At 40.4% G+C, this 15,211-nt stretch overlaps 3 protein-coding genes across 4 annotated transcripts; 2 read left to right on the plus strand and 1 right to left on the minus strand.

Annotated features, from left to right (window-relative positions):
- Positions 1-662: 662 nt before the first annotated feature.
- LOC124178867 lies at positions 663-2,739 on the plus strand. The gene is made up of 3 exons (XM_046562622.1): positions 663-1,110; positions 1,743-1,987; positions 2,062-2,739. Exons 1-3 carry the CDS (start codon positions 817-819, stop codon positions 2,627-2,629), a joined length of 1,107 nt encoding a protein of 368 aa, XP_046418578.1. The 5' UTR covers positions 663-816; the 3' UTR covers positions 2,630-2,739.
- Positions 2,740-3,739: 1,000 nt separating this feature from the next.
- LOC124178864 (integrator complex subunit 4) lies at positions 3,740-8,170 on the plus strand. Its single transcript, XM_046562613.1, has 7 exons — positions 3,740-4,086; positions 4,274-4,701; positions 4,815-5,141; positions 5,266-5,527; positions 5,590-6,052; positions 6,239-6,728; positions 6,855-8,170. Exons 1-7 carry the CDS (start codon positions 4,036-4,038, stop codon positions 7,591-7,593), a joined length of 2,760 nt encoding a protein of 919 aa, XP_046418569.1. The 5' UTR covers positions 3,740-4,035; the 3' UTR covers positions 7,594-8,170.
- Positions 7,765-14,063, minus strand: LOC124178863 (nuclear pore complex protein Nup214). 2 transcript variants are annotated; one of them, XM_046562609.1, is made up of 6 exons: positions 13,789-14,063; positions 13,198-13,517; positions 12,593-12,886; positions 8,514-12,468; positions 8,226-8,424; positions 7,765-7,911 (listed from the first exon to the last, which is right to left on the minus strand). In XM_046562609.1, the coding sequence occupies exons 2-6, from the start codon at positions 13,228-13,230 to the stop codon at positions 7,884-7,886; spliced, it is 4,509 nt and encodes a 1,502-aa protein (XP_046418565.1). In that variant the 5' UTR covers positions 13,231-13,517; positions 13,789-14,063; the 3' UTR covers positions 7,765-7,883. The 2 variants fall into 2 exon arrangements, with proteins under 2 accessions (XP_046418565.1, XP_046418566.1); XM_046562610.1 differs by lacking the exon at positions 13,789-14,063 and having other exon boundaries at positions 12,593-12,887; positions 13,296-13,370.
- Positions 14,064-15,211: the final 1,148 nt, after the last annotated feature.

Here is a 15,211-nt window from a genome sequence, read left to right on the forward strand (position 1 = left end):
TGTTGCATCAAAAAATGATTCGTAATTAAAAATTAAATCAACATGCAATGAATAGAATATGCAATTAAAAATAGTTTATTCTCTATCTTGATTATAGTTTATTATACAAATACACTGTTACAGTTAAATGTACAAATGTTTGCACCAAAACTGATCACTCGATAAGGGTGAGACTGCATTCAGACTCCTATTGCATCTATTAGATAATCATTTGAATTCCGATTGCGGAAGGAGTCACTGCAATAAAAACCAAAGTAATATTATCCGTTCTGTTTCCGCACGAAATTCAAGTGATATTAAATTGTTTCGGTTGAATAGTATTGTGGTACCTATGCAGCATATTATCGAAACTTATCGGACATTAATGATGCAGTCAAATCGATCATATCTGATGACACATCGTGAGTACTTGGTGAATTTAATAATATAGCACGTACGGTATAAATATTTTGTCATAATGTTCAAATCAAAAACTCATTGATATATCGAACATTCGTATTTGTAACAATTTTTCTTTTTCCCAATCGATAATTTAATAGTCCTCAGTAAAAATTCCGTTAGACGCGAATAGAAAAGTATAGAAAATGAACCAAAAACCGAAAAAAAACGAATAGAAGACTGATTCTGTGTCTGTTTTCTATATGGTTTTTAGCATTATTTTTTTGGGTATCTATCTACGTCTAACGGAATTTTTACCAGGAGTAATCCAACAACGAATATCTACGGCTATTGTACACAGATAATAATGTGCACGCAAAACACATACTATATGTATAAGAATATTGCTTAATTTGCACCGGCCAATAGGTGTAATGGATGAAAATCGTGCATGGTATGGGGAGTAATGCAGAATCCAAGTCCTCGCAGTATCGATTAAACAAACGACCTGGAAACGAAGAACGCAAGATAAAAGTGATGGACGCGTGTTTTACTGCTTTTGACAAAGATGAGGACGGATTTCTGTCCCTTTCTGAATTCGAGCTTATTTGCCGTGCGCTCTTTCGTAACGATCGAGGGAAGATCTATGGTCTGGAGGAAAATCAATTGAATGAGATCTACGCCGTGTTCGACACGAATGGGGACGGGCTCATCGATAGAGAGGAGTTCGAGGTATGCAATATGTATGTGTTTGTGTGCGCGCGTGCACGATCGCAAGTGATCACGAGCGGAGGACAATTATTTGTTCCCTCTCCGGCCAATTATTCCTTAAACGAAAGGAATTCGAAGAGCACTTATATAGAAAACAACCCCGAACTGCAATACTAATTTTATTTCTTACCGCGCGCTTTCCATACCATTTGGCTCATGCTATACTTATATTCATTCGTGACCAATTTGTTAAAAGTTAACATTTGTCTTACGTCCCTGGCAATAGCGTATACGTTAAAATACGTTAACTTTTTCCACAAACAACTCATAACAGCTCAATGGTAAAACGATGTTTTATATTACACCTAAGAAAGAAAGAAGAAACCCGATTTCGATGGCAATCATTTCATATTGAATGTACCGAGCGTTCGAAATATCGTAAAAGGACGTGCACTTGAATTTGGAATGAATTCATTAATTCACTGCAATTTAAAAAAATTGTAAACTAAATTGGTTTAAACGTATTATAAAAAATAGTATACTTGAATCAATATTCAAGTCTAGTCGTATCAGCATTGGAAATAAATTGAAATGAAACAGTCCTGGGCATTTCCAATTAAATATAGAGAAAACATAATCAATTATTGTTCCAGGTTTGTTGGAATCGCTGGATCAAAGTGTGCACGAGACCTCGAAGCGCATTTTTAATTGTTGATGTTCAGAATGATTTCATATCTGGGTCTCTTAACATCACGAAATGTGCGGCTCAGCAGGACGGTTCCGAAGTGATCGAACCGATCAATCACCTTTTGAAAACGGTACCTTTCGACGCGGTATTTTATTCTCTTGATTGGCATCCCGTGGATCACGTATCTTTCGTCGACAATCTTCATCTACGGTGAGATTTATACTAGCCTTGTTGCAAAGCACATCTTGATCGGGATTTTTCTTTTTTTTAAATATATTTCCTAGAGATGTGGACGCATCCAGCAGCGTGTCAAAGGAGGATGCAAAGGTTTATGACACGGTCACGCTAGCTGGTCCACCTCCGCAGAAGCAGAGACTGTGGCCCCGTCATTGCGTCCAAGATTCCTGGGGCGCGGAGCTCCACAAGGACCTAGTGGTCGTGAGTAACGCCGTTAAAATATACAAAGGTACAAATCCTGAAGTGGACTCGTACTCCGTGTTTTGGGACAACAGAAAGCTGACGGAGACGACACTCTTCTCTCAACTGCAAAACAAAGGCGCTACCGACATTTACATATGCGGATTAGCGTACGATGTGTGCGTTGGAGCAACAGCCGTTGATGCTCTGGCAAGCGGTTTCCGTACTATTTTGATTGACGATTGTAGCCGTGGTGTGGATCTTGTTGATATTGAAAAAACAAAATCGACGGTGATCGGTAACAACGGTGTGATTGTCAATTCAAGTCAAGTCAGAGCTATGGTCGAGGGAAGAGACCGCAGACCTGAGCTAGGGTACAAACTAGCTCTTGAAATTAAGCACAGTATACGCTCAGTCAGAAAGAGTAGTCAATGATGTAATGGATAGTCGCTATAACATGATTGAGTAGTTATATTAATTATTATGTGCAGTGTATAATTTAGCATACGTGTATAATAATCCAAATAAATTCAGTATTTAATCTACGTTAAAGTGAATCAATCAAATATATTGTTTCACGCAAGTTAATCGTGCGGCCAATGATGTAGTGTTGCATCTATACTCCTGTGGAGCGCAACCCCGCCAACTGCAATGCGTTGCTGATAACCTACTCGTGCATCTGCGCAGGAGTATTCCAGATGTAAAACGATACAAGTCGTGTATAATTACTGATGCAACACTCATTCCACGCCTAACCGTAAATCAGAAATTTATCGTTTGCGAATCACTTCCGTTTAAAAAAATTAGCCAACCGGTGACCGATAGCATCTAATGGCTCAGAGCAGAGCTGACGGGTCGTCATTTGATCGATATGCGCTTGGCGGCTGTCCTGAACCTGTAATTCGCAAACTTTAAATTTCCTTTAAAAGACAAAAAAAAACGTTTCAAATCGCAGATTTTATCGAGGAACACAATCGAAAATTTGAAACCTGTGCCTAGTAAACCAACACGAATTGAGCATGTCAAAAACGGAATTAAAACAAATTAAATGGAATTCAAAAGAATTGGCACATAGGTCTGTTGATTCTATTCAATTTATTTCAATTCATGGCAATTTCGTTTTTGACTGATACAATTCATTTCAATTCGTTTTGGTTTACTGGGTGGGACGATTAGCTGGGCATTGTGTAAGAATATAAGGTGGTCCAACTGTTCGTCATGTAATGTTCTGTGATTATTTTACCAAAATCCCCTGACTCCCCGTCAGGCGTCTACCGTGACGAAAAGCTAAAATGTAAACAATAATGGCGTCGCTTTGCTTATGCCAGTTTGATCACTTTATTTTTCCGCACGCACCCGTTTATTTGTCAGGTGCAATTCTCGATGCCCCGTTGTTACGATATAATAAAATGGGAAAGTATTGCTGCGTATCCGACTATCAGCACGGGTATTAGCATTCGACAACATCAGTATCGTTGTTTGGTACTCCGAAAGACCATCATTTTTTTTTTTAGAAAGTGTACTCGACGGATTGTATGTGACGTCACTTTTGCGTGGATACAAATACAAACTGTTCCGAAAGGTACTTTATATTCTCGCGGTTAGTAGCTTTTCGGCGCATGAGACACCTGGACTCGACTGGTGAACTTTAGCAAAACAATGACAGCATCTAGCGCGAGTCGGACCACCTCTTATTCTCATACCGTGGCATATCGTGGTCACATTATCTGAATCAGCGCCAATCTAGATTCAAGCCTGGATTTCTATTCCAGGGCTTGGATGACAATGATCGTAAGATGGTCATATAAAAGTTTACAATTTCTACTGGACTAATAGAAATAATGGCTGCATTAATGAAGAAACGAGTACTGGCGGAATTCAGCCAAAGTCAGGTGGGATCCATAGTACTTCACCTCTTTCAAACTACCCATAACCCTATTTGTACTTTGGAGGTTGGGATTACGCGTACATGCTAATCTAGTGAACATTCAGAACTAAATTAGAAAATACATTCTTGATTATTACGTTTTCTAATTTCTAATCATAACGTACATGTTCAAACTCATTTTATTTTTGTAGGTGTTGACTGAACCACCAGTGAAAAAAATTCGCACACTTCGCTGCTCTGCATCGGTGAGCAATAAGAACAGCTGTGCAAGTGGGGATAGTAGTTCTGCGTTAGCTTACATAGAATTACTTGATAAATGCAAAGCTGGAAATGATGCATTACAGCTGCTTTTGCGAATATCTGATTCTCTCGCACAAGTGCAATCGGAAGATGTTTCATTAGCAGCAAAGCGACTTATCGAAAGGTTTGCCAATGAACCAGAAGCAGCTGTCCGGGCAAAGATTCTTTGGGTGTTAGCAGAGTTAGGAGGAGTCGCAGAAGATCCAGCAGACAAAGCTGACATTGTGGAAGAAACAGCAAATTTATTAAAGAATGAAGAATCTCACAGAGTCAAAAGTCAAGGCTTGGCTACTTTGTTAAAATTGGGGAATTTTCACAGGTACTTAATCATAAATGAAACTGCGATTGCGATCAATACTTAAAAATGGGATTTCCTATCTAAATTAAATTTACCAAATGTTTTAACATTCTAACGTCTTTATTATTGTCTAGGAGTGTGGCACTACAAGCAGCTCGCGATCACTTACCAGACACGTGGCATGGCGTACAGACACGGTGCCTATCTATAATTGGACGATTTCTGACTGCTAATACTTCAGATGAGATGTTGAAATTTGTCGGAAACTATGCTCATTCGCAAGATCCCCGAGTCAGAGCCCAAGCGTTCGAGACTATGGCAGAATTACATTCGCGAAGGGGATGTCGCTTACCAGCTAGTCTATTTTCAGGAACATGCGATGCCCTTCGTGACGATTATGAGATTGTACGCCGAGCTGTATTAAAACTAATATGGCTGTTAGGTGTGGAGTATCCTGATAAGTAAGAAATATTGACATTACTTCTTAACTAATCGTCCGACATGCAACAACATGATTATACAAAATTACGAATGAAGCATTTATCGATTTATTTTCTAATTGAAAACTGTTCCTGTCATTAATAGCATTATAGTAGGAGATGGCGAAGAGTTGAGGATGATAGATTGTGCATTCTCGAAAATCTGTGGTCTGATGGGTGACCTGTCACCTCGAGTGAGAGCTGCGGCAATGTCTTTATTGGGAATGATGAAAGGCGTTTCACGCAGATTTGTGGAGCAAGCATTGGATAAGAAGCAAAAGCGAGGCGGGGATGAAGGGCCAGAAGTTGAAGAAAGGAGTGGTTCTTGTGGGGCATTTATTCATGGACTGGAAGATGAATTCTTGGAAGTAAGTACAAGGTTCCATGTATTAGGTAAATATTCTCTACTTTTGGAAATAATTTTTTATAGGTACGTACAGCTGCTGTTGAAGCCTTGTGCTCTTTGTCTCTCGAGCAACCTAACATCGCGCGCACTTCCCTTGACTTTATGGTGGACATGTTCAATGACGAAATTCAGGATGTGCGATTGAGAGCAATCGAATCATTGCGTAAAATGTCTGCCAGCGTCACTCTTAGGGAAGATCAGTTAGAAACTATACTTGGAGCTTTGGAAGATTTCTCTGGGGAAGTAAGAGAAGGGCTTCATGCCACTTTGGCTACAAGTCGATTGGCCACTCGCAACTGTCTTCATATGTGTGTAAATAGATTATTGGATAATCTGGCCCGGTATCCACAAGACAAAGAAAGTATTCGAGCCTGTTTAGCATCTCTAGGAGCTTCTCATCCATATCTTACTCTCCCCCTTGTGCCTCAGCTCCTTGGTCGGCATCCATTCTTTGATACGCCTGAACCTGATGTTGACGAACCTTCTTGTATCCTTTGTTGTACTAATTTTATGAAAAATTTTTTGCGGGATAAAATTTAAAAATCGATTGTTAATAAGTTTTAGTTAGGACTTCTAGAAACACCTGATTATCTGAAAAATTTGAATGATTCTTCTCAATAAATGAGAAGTGATGTATGCTTTATGATAGAATATCCTTATGTGGTACAAACAGATGCCAGTGTGTTGGTGCTGATATTCAATGCAGCGTTACACTGTCCAAGTATGCCAGCACTTTTTACAGAGCATGCTGCAAAGCATTACCATTACCTCAGAGATACTATGCCTCACCTTGTACCTAGGCTAAGACCTACTCCTACACCATTTCCCAGCCTTGGAAAAGATAGCATTGAGGATGATGAAACCAGAGATCGAAGAGGCCGGGAGTTTTTGGAAAGAATGGTCGTTGGAGCGGAAAGAGCAAGGCCATATGGTAGAGTTCACACACAGTTGTTGGAAGTAGCAGGTGTTGAATTAGATCGATTGGCAGAAATGGATTCTGGAATGGAAGGAGCAGCTCGATTCACTGCTCTTTACATACGGTGCCTTCTTCTACTTAGGTCGATTGTTCAAGAGCTTTCATCTCCTCCATCAAGTTCTTCATCAACTATTTCTGGATCAAGCTCAACCAACAATGTTGCTGTGTTACTACAGCATGCCCAAAAGTAAATATTACATTGATATTAGTTGATAAATAATATAGTCATAATAAATTTTGGGATCTTACAATTATTTCATTAGTTTTCACAAATAGAAATGAGCTTTACTGAACAATGTCTAAATATTTTCAGGCTGCAAAGATTGTTCACAGGCTTGGGCGTAGAAGAAATTTCTTTGGCAAATGATATCCATTTGAAAGCACTGGCAGTGGAGTTGATACGTGTGACACGTGGTGCAACCGGAAGTGCGTTACCACTGGCTCGTCACTTCCTTTCAGAGGCCGATGCTCTTCCACCTGATTCTAGAAAATTACCGCCATTCTCTAGGGCTTTGGTTCTTCAATTACCTTCTCTCGGAGAGGCGAAACCTGGAAGTTTAACTCGCCTCCTGATACCCTTGCTGCTAACACCTCCTGCACAAGGAGAGGAAAGGCTGCCAAGACCATCTACAATGACTCGTGTCTGTCGTGCTATCATCGAAGAGCCGAGAGGAGACGCAGATGCTGCCTTGAAATTTACGGGTGGTTTGCTATTAGGCATTCCTTTGACAGCAAAGATTCTAAATCTTCGAGATCCGGAAATGTTACGTATCAAACTACGCCATCCTGATCAGCAGATACAATTACTACTACCACGACAATCTGATTTACGTTCTCAAACCACTAATCAAAGTGAATACAGACTTAGGACAACTGTACTACTTTCGCATCAAGTGTGGATGGAAGCTTGTAACGTGGAAGTTTCATTATCGCTTCTTGTTCCATCGTCACCTATTTGCACGCATCCTCCACTTGACGATCCATGTGTTATTGACTTGTGCAAGCCTGTCAAAGTTTCCGTTTCTCCCAAGCCAATCAAAAGAGGTATCTGAATGAATATGATATTTTGGACAATCAATAAACATATATGCTTTGCGCATAAAAGCATAATTATTATTTAAAGACCATAACAATAATTTCATAACATCTGACACTAAAATTAATACAAAATCTTATATCTATAGTGATTAAAAATATAGTCTTAACTTTCAACAATGTCGTACAAATATTTTACTACAAGACTTTCATACATGTTATAAAAAGAGACGTATCGGATCGACTTGTATATTGGGATAATCTTGATGAATCTTGATGAATCTTGATGTGGTCACAGTCGATTTCATTATCTCCAACTCTGGAACGAGCTTCCTCTGGAAAAGTAACCAATTGATTTCAAAACAAGTGAATTTATCAAATCATGTAACGATATTCAGATCGTAGTATTCTGGGATTATTGTTTAATTTTGATCCAAGCTAACTATATTCTAAGGTATTTACCCTCAATTATGCTTCAATGCTATCAAATAAGTTTTAAGATATCAGCATTTTACATATTCGAAGTTGAATTGAGCGCGATATTCTTCTTGATACAAATCAGCACACTTGAGTGAATAAAATATGTTAATTTTTCGTATTGATATCTTTCTCAGAAACGCATAAAACATTTTAAGGATAATTTGCTTACCCTGAAAAGGGTGGTGGGGCTGCTGGTTCTTGTTGCTTCTGAGCTAAATTGCCAAAAGTTAAACCTCCTTCCTGAGTGGCAAGATTTTCAAAGGTACTACTTCCACTGCTTTCACCAAATACTTTCTGCATTGAACTGCTGCCGATACTACCGGAGTTAGCTCCTAATGGCGATGGCGTACCAAACCCACCGAAAGCAGCTGAAACTCAGATATTTTTACTTGAAAGGAATTGTTCACTGACAAAATATTTTTGACAAATATTCATCAACTAATTAGCAAATGCTTACTTGTAGGTTGTGTAGCACCTGAAAATGCAGTATTTGCAAATCCGCCGCCAAATATAGGTTTTGATGCTCCAAAAGTGGATCCAAATGCTGGCTTGGCACCAAAAGTTGCTGTTTGGCTAAATCCTGGTGCAGTAGCCGTCAGCGTAGGTGAAGTTGAGCCGATGTTAGTAGTAGGAGTAGGAATTACAGGTGCCCCTCCGAATATTGATTGATTTGACGGTGTAACAGTACCAAAGACTGATGAGGTAGAAGGAGTTGGAGCTGTACCACCAAAAATTGATGCAGTTTGGGGATTAGAAATAGCTCCACCAAACATTGATGGGCTCGTGGAAATTGTGGGACCACTTCCGAAAGCTGGTAGTGGTGTAGAACTAGCTGGAATACCACCAAACGTAAATGATTCAGCATCGGGAGGTCTGCCGAAAACGGAGGGTGTCGAAGAATTAACAGAGTCACCAGCAAATATTGGTGGTTTAATGGGACTGTTATTAGCTTTGCCGAAAATTGATGCCGGTGGACTGGTAGTTCCTCCCAAAGTAGGTGCACTTGAAAATTCAGTAGATTTACCTCCAAATATAGATGGAGTGTCGGAGGTGGTAGAAACATTACCAAAAACTGAAGCTGATGGTAAATTAGCGGAATTTTCAAATCCTGATGTAGCTGTGGATACAGCTGGTGTTTCAACAGAAACAGACTTCAGCGGGTTTGCAGCAGATCCACCAAAAATAGGTGCAGTTAGGCCAGTGGGGCTATTACCAAAAACTGGTAGCTTTAGTGCACCAGGTGTTGCACTTTCGCTGAACGAAGACATTATGTTACTACCCACTGAGACCCCGCCAAACAGCGAAGACCCAGGAGGATTCCCAAAAATTGGATTTGCTGGCTTATCCTTCAAGATAGCTGAAGTTCGACCAAATATTGATCCAGGTGATGATGTCCCAACAGATCCAAAAAAGCCACCAGCCGCCACTGTTGTTGTTGGTGTTACGTTTTTAATCGAAGTATTAGAAGTCTGTAGGTCCAACCCCATGACTGACAGATCTAACGACTGAGCTGTGCTTGATGTTGGGCTGGCTACTGATTTTGAGGCGAATGAAAAAGGCGTATTACTTGCAGGTTTAGTTGCAAATGAAAAACTCGCGATTTGTGACGTTGTTACGTTTACCGAAGTTGTAGTCGTTAATGCTCTTTGTGTGGTGACTGAACTATTTGACGTTTTCAGTGTAATGGGATAAGTTGACGCTTGGCTCGCTGGTGTTTGAACTGTTGACATAAAACTAACACTGGATTGTGGGATGGTTTGTATAGAAGTGGAAACTACTATTGGTGTAGTTGTTGAGGTAGATATTGTTGTAGATGTTGGAAGTATTGACTGTGCCTCAGTTTTAGCAATAACAGAATTAAATGGAAGAGTGTCAATTTTTGAAAAAGGTTTATTAATAGCTGTGATTGTAGTTGGCATCAGTGCAGAAGGCAACAATGGTAATACCGATGATCTAGAAGCAGAAGATGTGAATGGAGATACTTCTGATATTGTCACAGATTTCATTCCACTGGGGATGCCAGTTATGGGTTTTTGAGGTGTATGAGGTGTAGGAGGTGTGCCAAATAGTGCAGCAGAAGTTGGCTTGCTTTGTACAGACTGTGCTGTTGATGGGGTTTGCGATGCTACTAATGTAGCAGCTATTCGTGCTTTGCCATCCACTTGTGGTACTTTGATCGACGGAAGAGAAATGGATGCTGTGGACTTATTCTGTGTGCTACTAGGTTTGACTCCAACTTGAGATGTTTTGATTGGTAGAGTGGAAGCAGGTGTTCCGATCAAGGCTGGGGCTTTATTCTGCAAATTAAGGTTAGGCTGAATGCCAACAGATCCAATGTTGGCGACAATTTGATCCAAAGATGCTAAGGGACTTTTTGCAGCTGGGATAGGTGGAGGTGCAGGTAGTGCATCTTCCCGCATCAGCTTTTCTATTAAGTCATTCTTACGTCTCTGTACTTCTTTGGGTGGACTTTGCATTGCCAGAGAAGATATTGTTGCCTCCAAGCGATCCTGAATTTCTGAAGGGGTTGCTGCTTTAATTACCTTTATCGTGGTTTGGTTCAACAAATTCCTCAAAGTGCGTTGTTTCTCACAGGTAAAGCTGCAATTTCTCTGTGCAATTGCTTTACATTTGTACTCTATAGCACCACTAGGAGCTTTGTTATTGACGGATGAAGATAGAGACATATCGGCCAAGGATTTATTTAACGAGGAAGGAATATCTCTACGTGTAAGAGTTTTCCACTTCTTAACCTGAGCTTGAATCAAATTTTCCATTTTGGCAATAGATTGTGAATGCTGAAGCATGATTTGATGAACAAAATCAAGCCTCGGTACTTTCATTTTATTTTTTTCTTTCTTTATATGCTCGAACCATTCGTAATCTAGGGCTCTTGCAGCTTGCTCCAATTGAGACTGAATATAATAGACAAGATTTTGCAATTCTTTCAGCTTATTATTATTTCCTCGATTTTGGGGATTACTTGAAGCTTTAGAAGAGCATTTAGATTTCGTTTCTTCCAGCCAGGCAAAAGTCTGCAATAACAAAGCTTTTAAGTAATTGATGTCACTTGTCAAACTAGTAGTTGTTTCCTGTAAATCTGTTAGGAAGCGTTGCATATTTTCAGATTTTTCAATAAGTTGCGTACGTTCGCCTGGCGAGCCGATATCTACGGACTGTGTTTCCTTACGACTACTCAGTTCTTTTTCAAAATCATTGCATACCTCCTCGTATGTCAAAACACATACATTACTGTCAATGCTGACTTTTTCCGTCTCTTTTAGTTCCTTTCTAGGTACTAGTGATGTGTCTACTTTCGATGATACTTCAATTTTCTCAATAGGGGGTTTTGTTACAAACAATTCAGTTTGCGGTTGTGGAATAGAAACTTCTGAGGTCTTCGGAGATACGTTTGTGGTTACAGCTGATGTTGGTCGATCTATGATCGGCTCAATTTGTTTAGGTCGTGGAGTGCTGGTGACTCTGCCATCCAAATTAAATGATATTTCTGTAGGAGCAAGACTTGGGTGTGGTTCACTATCCAATGAAAGAGTTTCAGTCGGAGGAGAGCAGACTGGTGGAATTCCTGGCATTAAATTTACCATATGAAAACTGCAGAGCTGCCCTGAAGTTCCAAATATATGAAGTATAGGTACAGGGTAGGGAAGCGTTGAGCCCTCTCCACCCCACGGTAGTTTGTTTACAGATGTTCTATCTACTGCTAAGCCAACAGGGAAGGTTTCATTAGTTCGCACAAGAGGTAGCTGAGCTCTTCCACTGTCAACTAATTGCCATTGCTGCCATGTTGTTCCATTATCTAGTGAGCCAAGAACAGCAATTTCACTACTGGTACTACTGGCAGCAATAATTAATCCCCATTCAGCAATATGTTCAAAATAGTATCGTGGCGGACTGCCCTCCTTTCCTTCAACATCGGGCACGCTATAAGTTATATCTTCATAACAAGTAAAGATGCCCTTAGATTCACCTTTGGGGGCATCTATAATGAGGACATTAATTCGTGAGTCTTGTGGGTCTAAATAGGCAGCGCAAAATTGGTAACTGCTGATCCATAAAAGAGCAATGACACTGCCGATGCTCGGATCAGGACCTGCAATGATTCTGGCTGCCTTTAAATCTGGTTTCAACTGTAGCAAACTTCCATTCTTGCTTCCGACTACTAATTGTTTTCCCTTGGGACTCCAAGCCACACAGAGCACATCTAACTTTTCTAGTTTTTCCAATATTGTCAGAACTGATGAATTTTTGTCAGATGATATATTAAAACTGCCTATAGAGTGATCACTTGTTACTGTACATAACATTCCAGAGATGCAAGGATTCCAACGAAGATCCAAAATATGGACATTATATGAGGACGATAATTTGATCTCTCGTAGCAGCTCCAATTGCTGTAAATATTCACATAGTTGTGAAATAGATAGATTGTTATTACAAGTTCGGACACAACAGTATCCTCAGTTCATATTTTGATTTTGTGGAGTAAATGAAATTATTTCTAGATTTTAAATATACCTGTTGTACAACTGAAGCAGCATTGTAAATGTAAGCTGTGGGAGAATCAAAAACAACAGCTAAGTACGAACAATTGCAATTAAATGCAAGGCAAGTAACTTTTGCTGGCATAACAAATTCCTTTCTCCATTCCTTGTCCAGACTGTGGCCACTTTTCAGGACTATGATTTTGTGGTCGCAAGCTGTGTAAATCAATCCACGTTTCCCATCTACTGCAATCAGGCTACAAGCTACAGGAATTGAGCTGAATCCATCTGATATTTTCCAATGTGTGGATTGTTTAAATTGAAATTCCTGCAAAAATGTATTGTAACAGTTGTATACGCTACAGTAATAAATGTTAATTACTACACATGTACAATTAAAGTTGATAACTCTGAATTGCCATAATTTCAATGAATAGTTTATAGTGTAGCGTTACAATTAGAGTACACAATGATGGCAACTAATATTACATTTATGATATCAATTGAAACTTTTGTTTATATTGATTTTATCAATCTAAGTAGAACTGGGAATTAAAAAACCTTGAGGTTATGATTGACGATTGAATTGTAGATTGTTAAATGGATATTTGAAAGACATGTATAGTAGAAAAAGCGTACCAGTACATCCTTAGGCTCCGGTGCCGCCTTCATTTTTTATATTATCATTAAATAAAGTTTTTGATTGTAACGTTACAGCGCCTTTGAGTAAAAATTGGACTAACCAATCAATGAGGATGAAAACATCGAAAGTGGGATAGGAAGGGCAGGAGCTCGGTTGGCTCTGAAGCACGGTCTAGCGTTTTCCACTGGTTGCACTGAGTGCGCACTGCTCGAACAGGGGGCACTCGTTCCGTGCATACGTCGCCCGGCATCGGGGCAAACCTTCTAAGTGGAACACGCCGTAAAACGTATAAAGGCAGACTGGATCATAATTTCTCCTAAATCAGAAATAATGTGACGTTACTTGACCGACTGCGCGACTGGCAGTTTTTCAAGTAAGTGATAAAGAAGCCAATTGAACAAACGCAACGGTAATTTTTTGTTTGTAAATAAATGTCACAAATGTTAAACACGAGCATACAAGGGCAAAAAATATTGACAATTCCGCTGAAAAGATAAAAATTAATAAGCAGCCAGTCAAGTTGTCCCAATCTCCTGAAATATACCTAGCAGTTAACCTCTAGAAGCTGAAAAATTGTGTATCCATACTTCGATATCGGACATGCTGTGGATTACTCCTATGAAATTTAAAATTTTGGGAATCTCTCTATCTTTCGGCTCCAGCAAGCATCATCACTGCTAGACGAAGATGAAATTAGATCTAATAAAAGGGTTGCTGTCACAGCATCTACTTCGACTCTTTCACGATCTGCAGCCATAATTGCACTACTTTGACACCGACTCCCGATTTCAGTGCAATATTTTACGCGCTCAATGCTAAATTCACGCACCCGAGCTGCCAGTGGAACACGCTGGAAATACGAGTCTACCGCTAGCGCGCTCTCTGTTCACACTCAGTGCAACCAGTGGAAAACGCTATTACATACAAGTCTTGCAACGAACGTGGTGGGGGATGGTCAGTTCAGGTCCGAAACAAAAGTACAACTTATGGCCACAAGAGCGGCGCTACGAGTTATTCATAAGCTTATTATTATTATTTGACGGAACCCTAACCTATCTTTTTGATACTCATACACAAATAACCTTACGTTGTTATGTTATGAATAACTGACAGCGCTGCGTAGTGGCCAGTAGTGGCAAAAAAATTTGGACAATAACGCGGCTACCCCCACCGCTCAAATTTCAGTTCGTTGCAAAAACCTGTATGTAAGACCGTGCTCTGCAGTCGCTGCAAGCAACGGACGGGCCAGAAGCGTTGACTGAAGAATATAAAGACGGATACCCTTGGGTAACTTTTTGTAACCAGTTTTCGGCGGGCAAGTGGGCCCAGAGTGCGCCCTGAAAGCTTGAGATTGGCGTGCACTGCCAACCGCCTCCAATGACCATCACGACTACTGCCAACCACCCCCAACTACCACCGAGCACGTCCAAGCACCGTCAACCACCTACGACCACCTGAGACCACCTTCGTCCTCCTCGACCACCTTGTCCCCCGACCACTGCCGCCCCCGCCTTGGCATCCTCATCGTCCACGACCTCTTCGACCACCATCAATCACCACCAACCACCTCCAAACACCTCCTGCCACCTCTACCCACCTCCTACCATCTTCGTTCACCTCCAACCACCGCCTAACACCTCCTACCACCTTCTGTCACCTCGTACCGCCCCCTGCCTCCGTCGACCATCTCCGACCACGTTCTACCACCCCCTACCAGTTCCAAACACCTCCAACCACGACCGACCACTTCCGACCACCTTCCTCCTCCTCGACCACTTGCTCATACATATATTCCATGGCATTGATATTCATAATTATTCTAAGATCTATTTAGCTGTTTTAGCTAGTCGTAAGTAAAGTATCTACGTTGGGTAGAGGAGCAGAATTGTTTTTTGGAAAGTGCCTGTATGGAAAAAAATTCAGAGTAACTGTAATACATCACGGATGCGCTAATTTCTATCGAGATGAAATGGATGCTACGTATATGAGACAGCATTTAATGCAGTATCC

The sequence above is a fragment of the Neodiprion fabricii genome, chromosome 3 (genome assembly GCF_021155785.1).
Source record: "Neodiprion fabricii isolate iyNeoFabr1 chromosome 3, iyNeoFabr1.1, whole genome shotgun sequence".
Lineage (NCBI taxonomy): Eukaryota > Metazoa > Arthropoda > Insecta > Hymenoptera > Diprionidae > Neodiprion > Neodiprion fabricii.

Excerpts from the sequence above, each read along its gene's own strand:
- LOC124178864 (XM_046562613.1), top strand. The coding sequence starts at position 4,036 with ATGGCTGCATTAATGAAGAAACGAGTACTGGCGGAATTCAGCCAAAGT. Across the intron at positions 5,528-5,589 it reads TGGAAGATGAATTCTTGGAA|GTACGTACAGCTGCTGTTGA; the intron begins GTAAGTACAAGG and ends AATTTTTTATAG. Across the intron at positions 6,053-6,238 it reads TGATGTTGACGAACCTTCTT|ATGCCAGTGTGTTGGTGCTG; the intron begins GTATCCTTTGTT and ends TGGTACAAACAG.
- LOC124178867 (XM_046562622.1), top strand. The coding sequence starts at position 817 with ATGAAAATCGTGCATGGTATGGGGAGTAATGCAGAATCCAAGTCCTCG. Across the intron at positions 1,111-1,742 it reads TCGATAGAGAGGAGTTCGAG|GTTTGTTGGAATCGCTGGAT; the intron begins GTATGCAATATG and ends TTATTGTTCCAG. Across the intron at positions 1,988-2,061 it reads GTCGACAATCTTCATCTACG|AGATGTGGACGCATCCAGCA; the intron begins GTGAGATTTATA and ends TATATTTCCTAG.
- LOC124178863 (XM_046562609.1), bottom strand. The coding sequence starts at position 13,230 with ATGAAGGCGGCACCGGAGCCTAAGGATGTACTG. Across the intron at positions 12,887-13,197 it reads CGGAGCCTAAGGATGTACTG|GAATTTCAATTTAAACAATC; the intron begins GTACGCTTTTTC and ends ACATTTTTGCAG. Across the intron at positions 8,425-8,513 it reads AGGTGCTACACAACCTACAA|CTGCTTTCGGTGGGTTTGGT; the intron begins GTAAGCATTTGC and ends TCTGAGTTTCAG.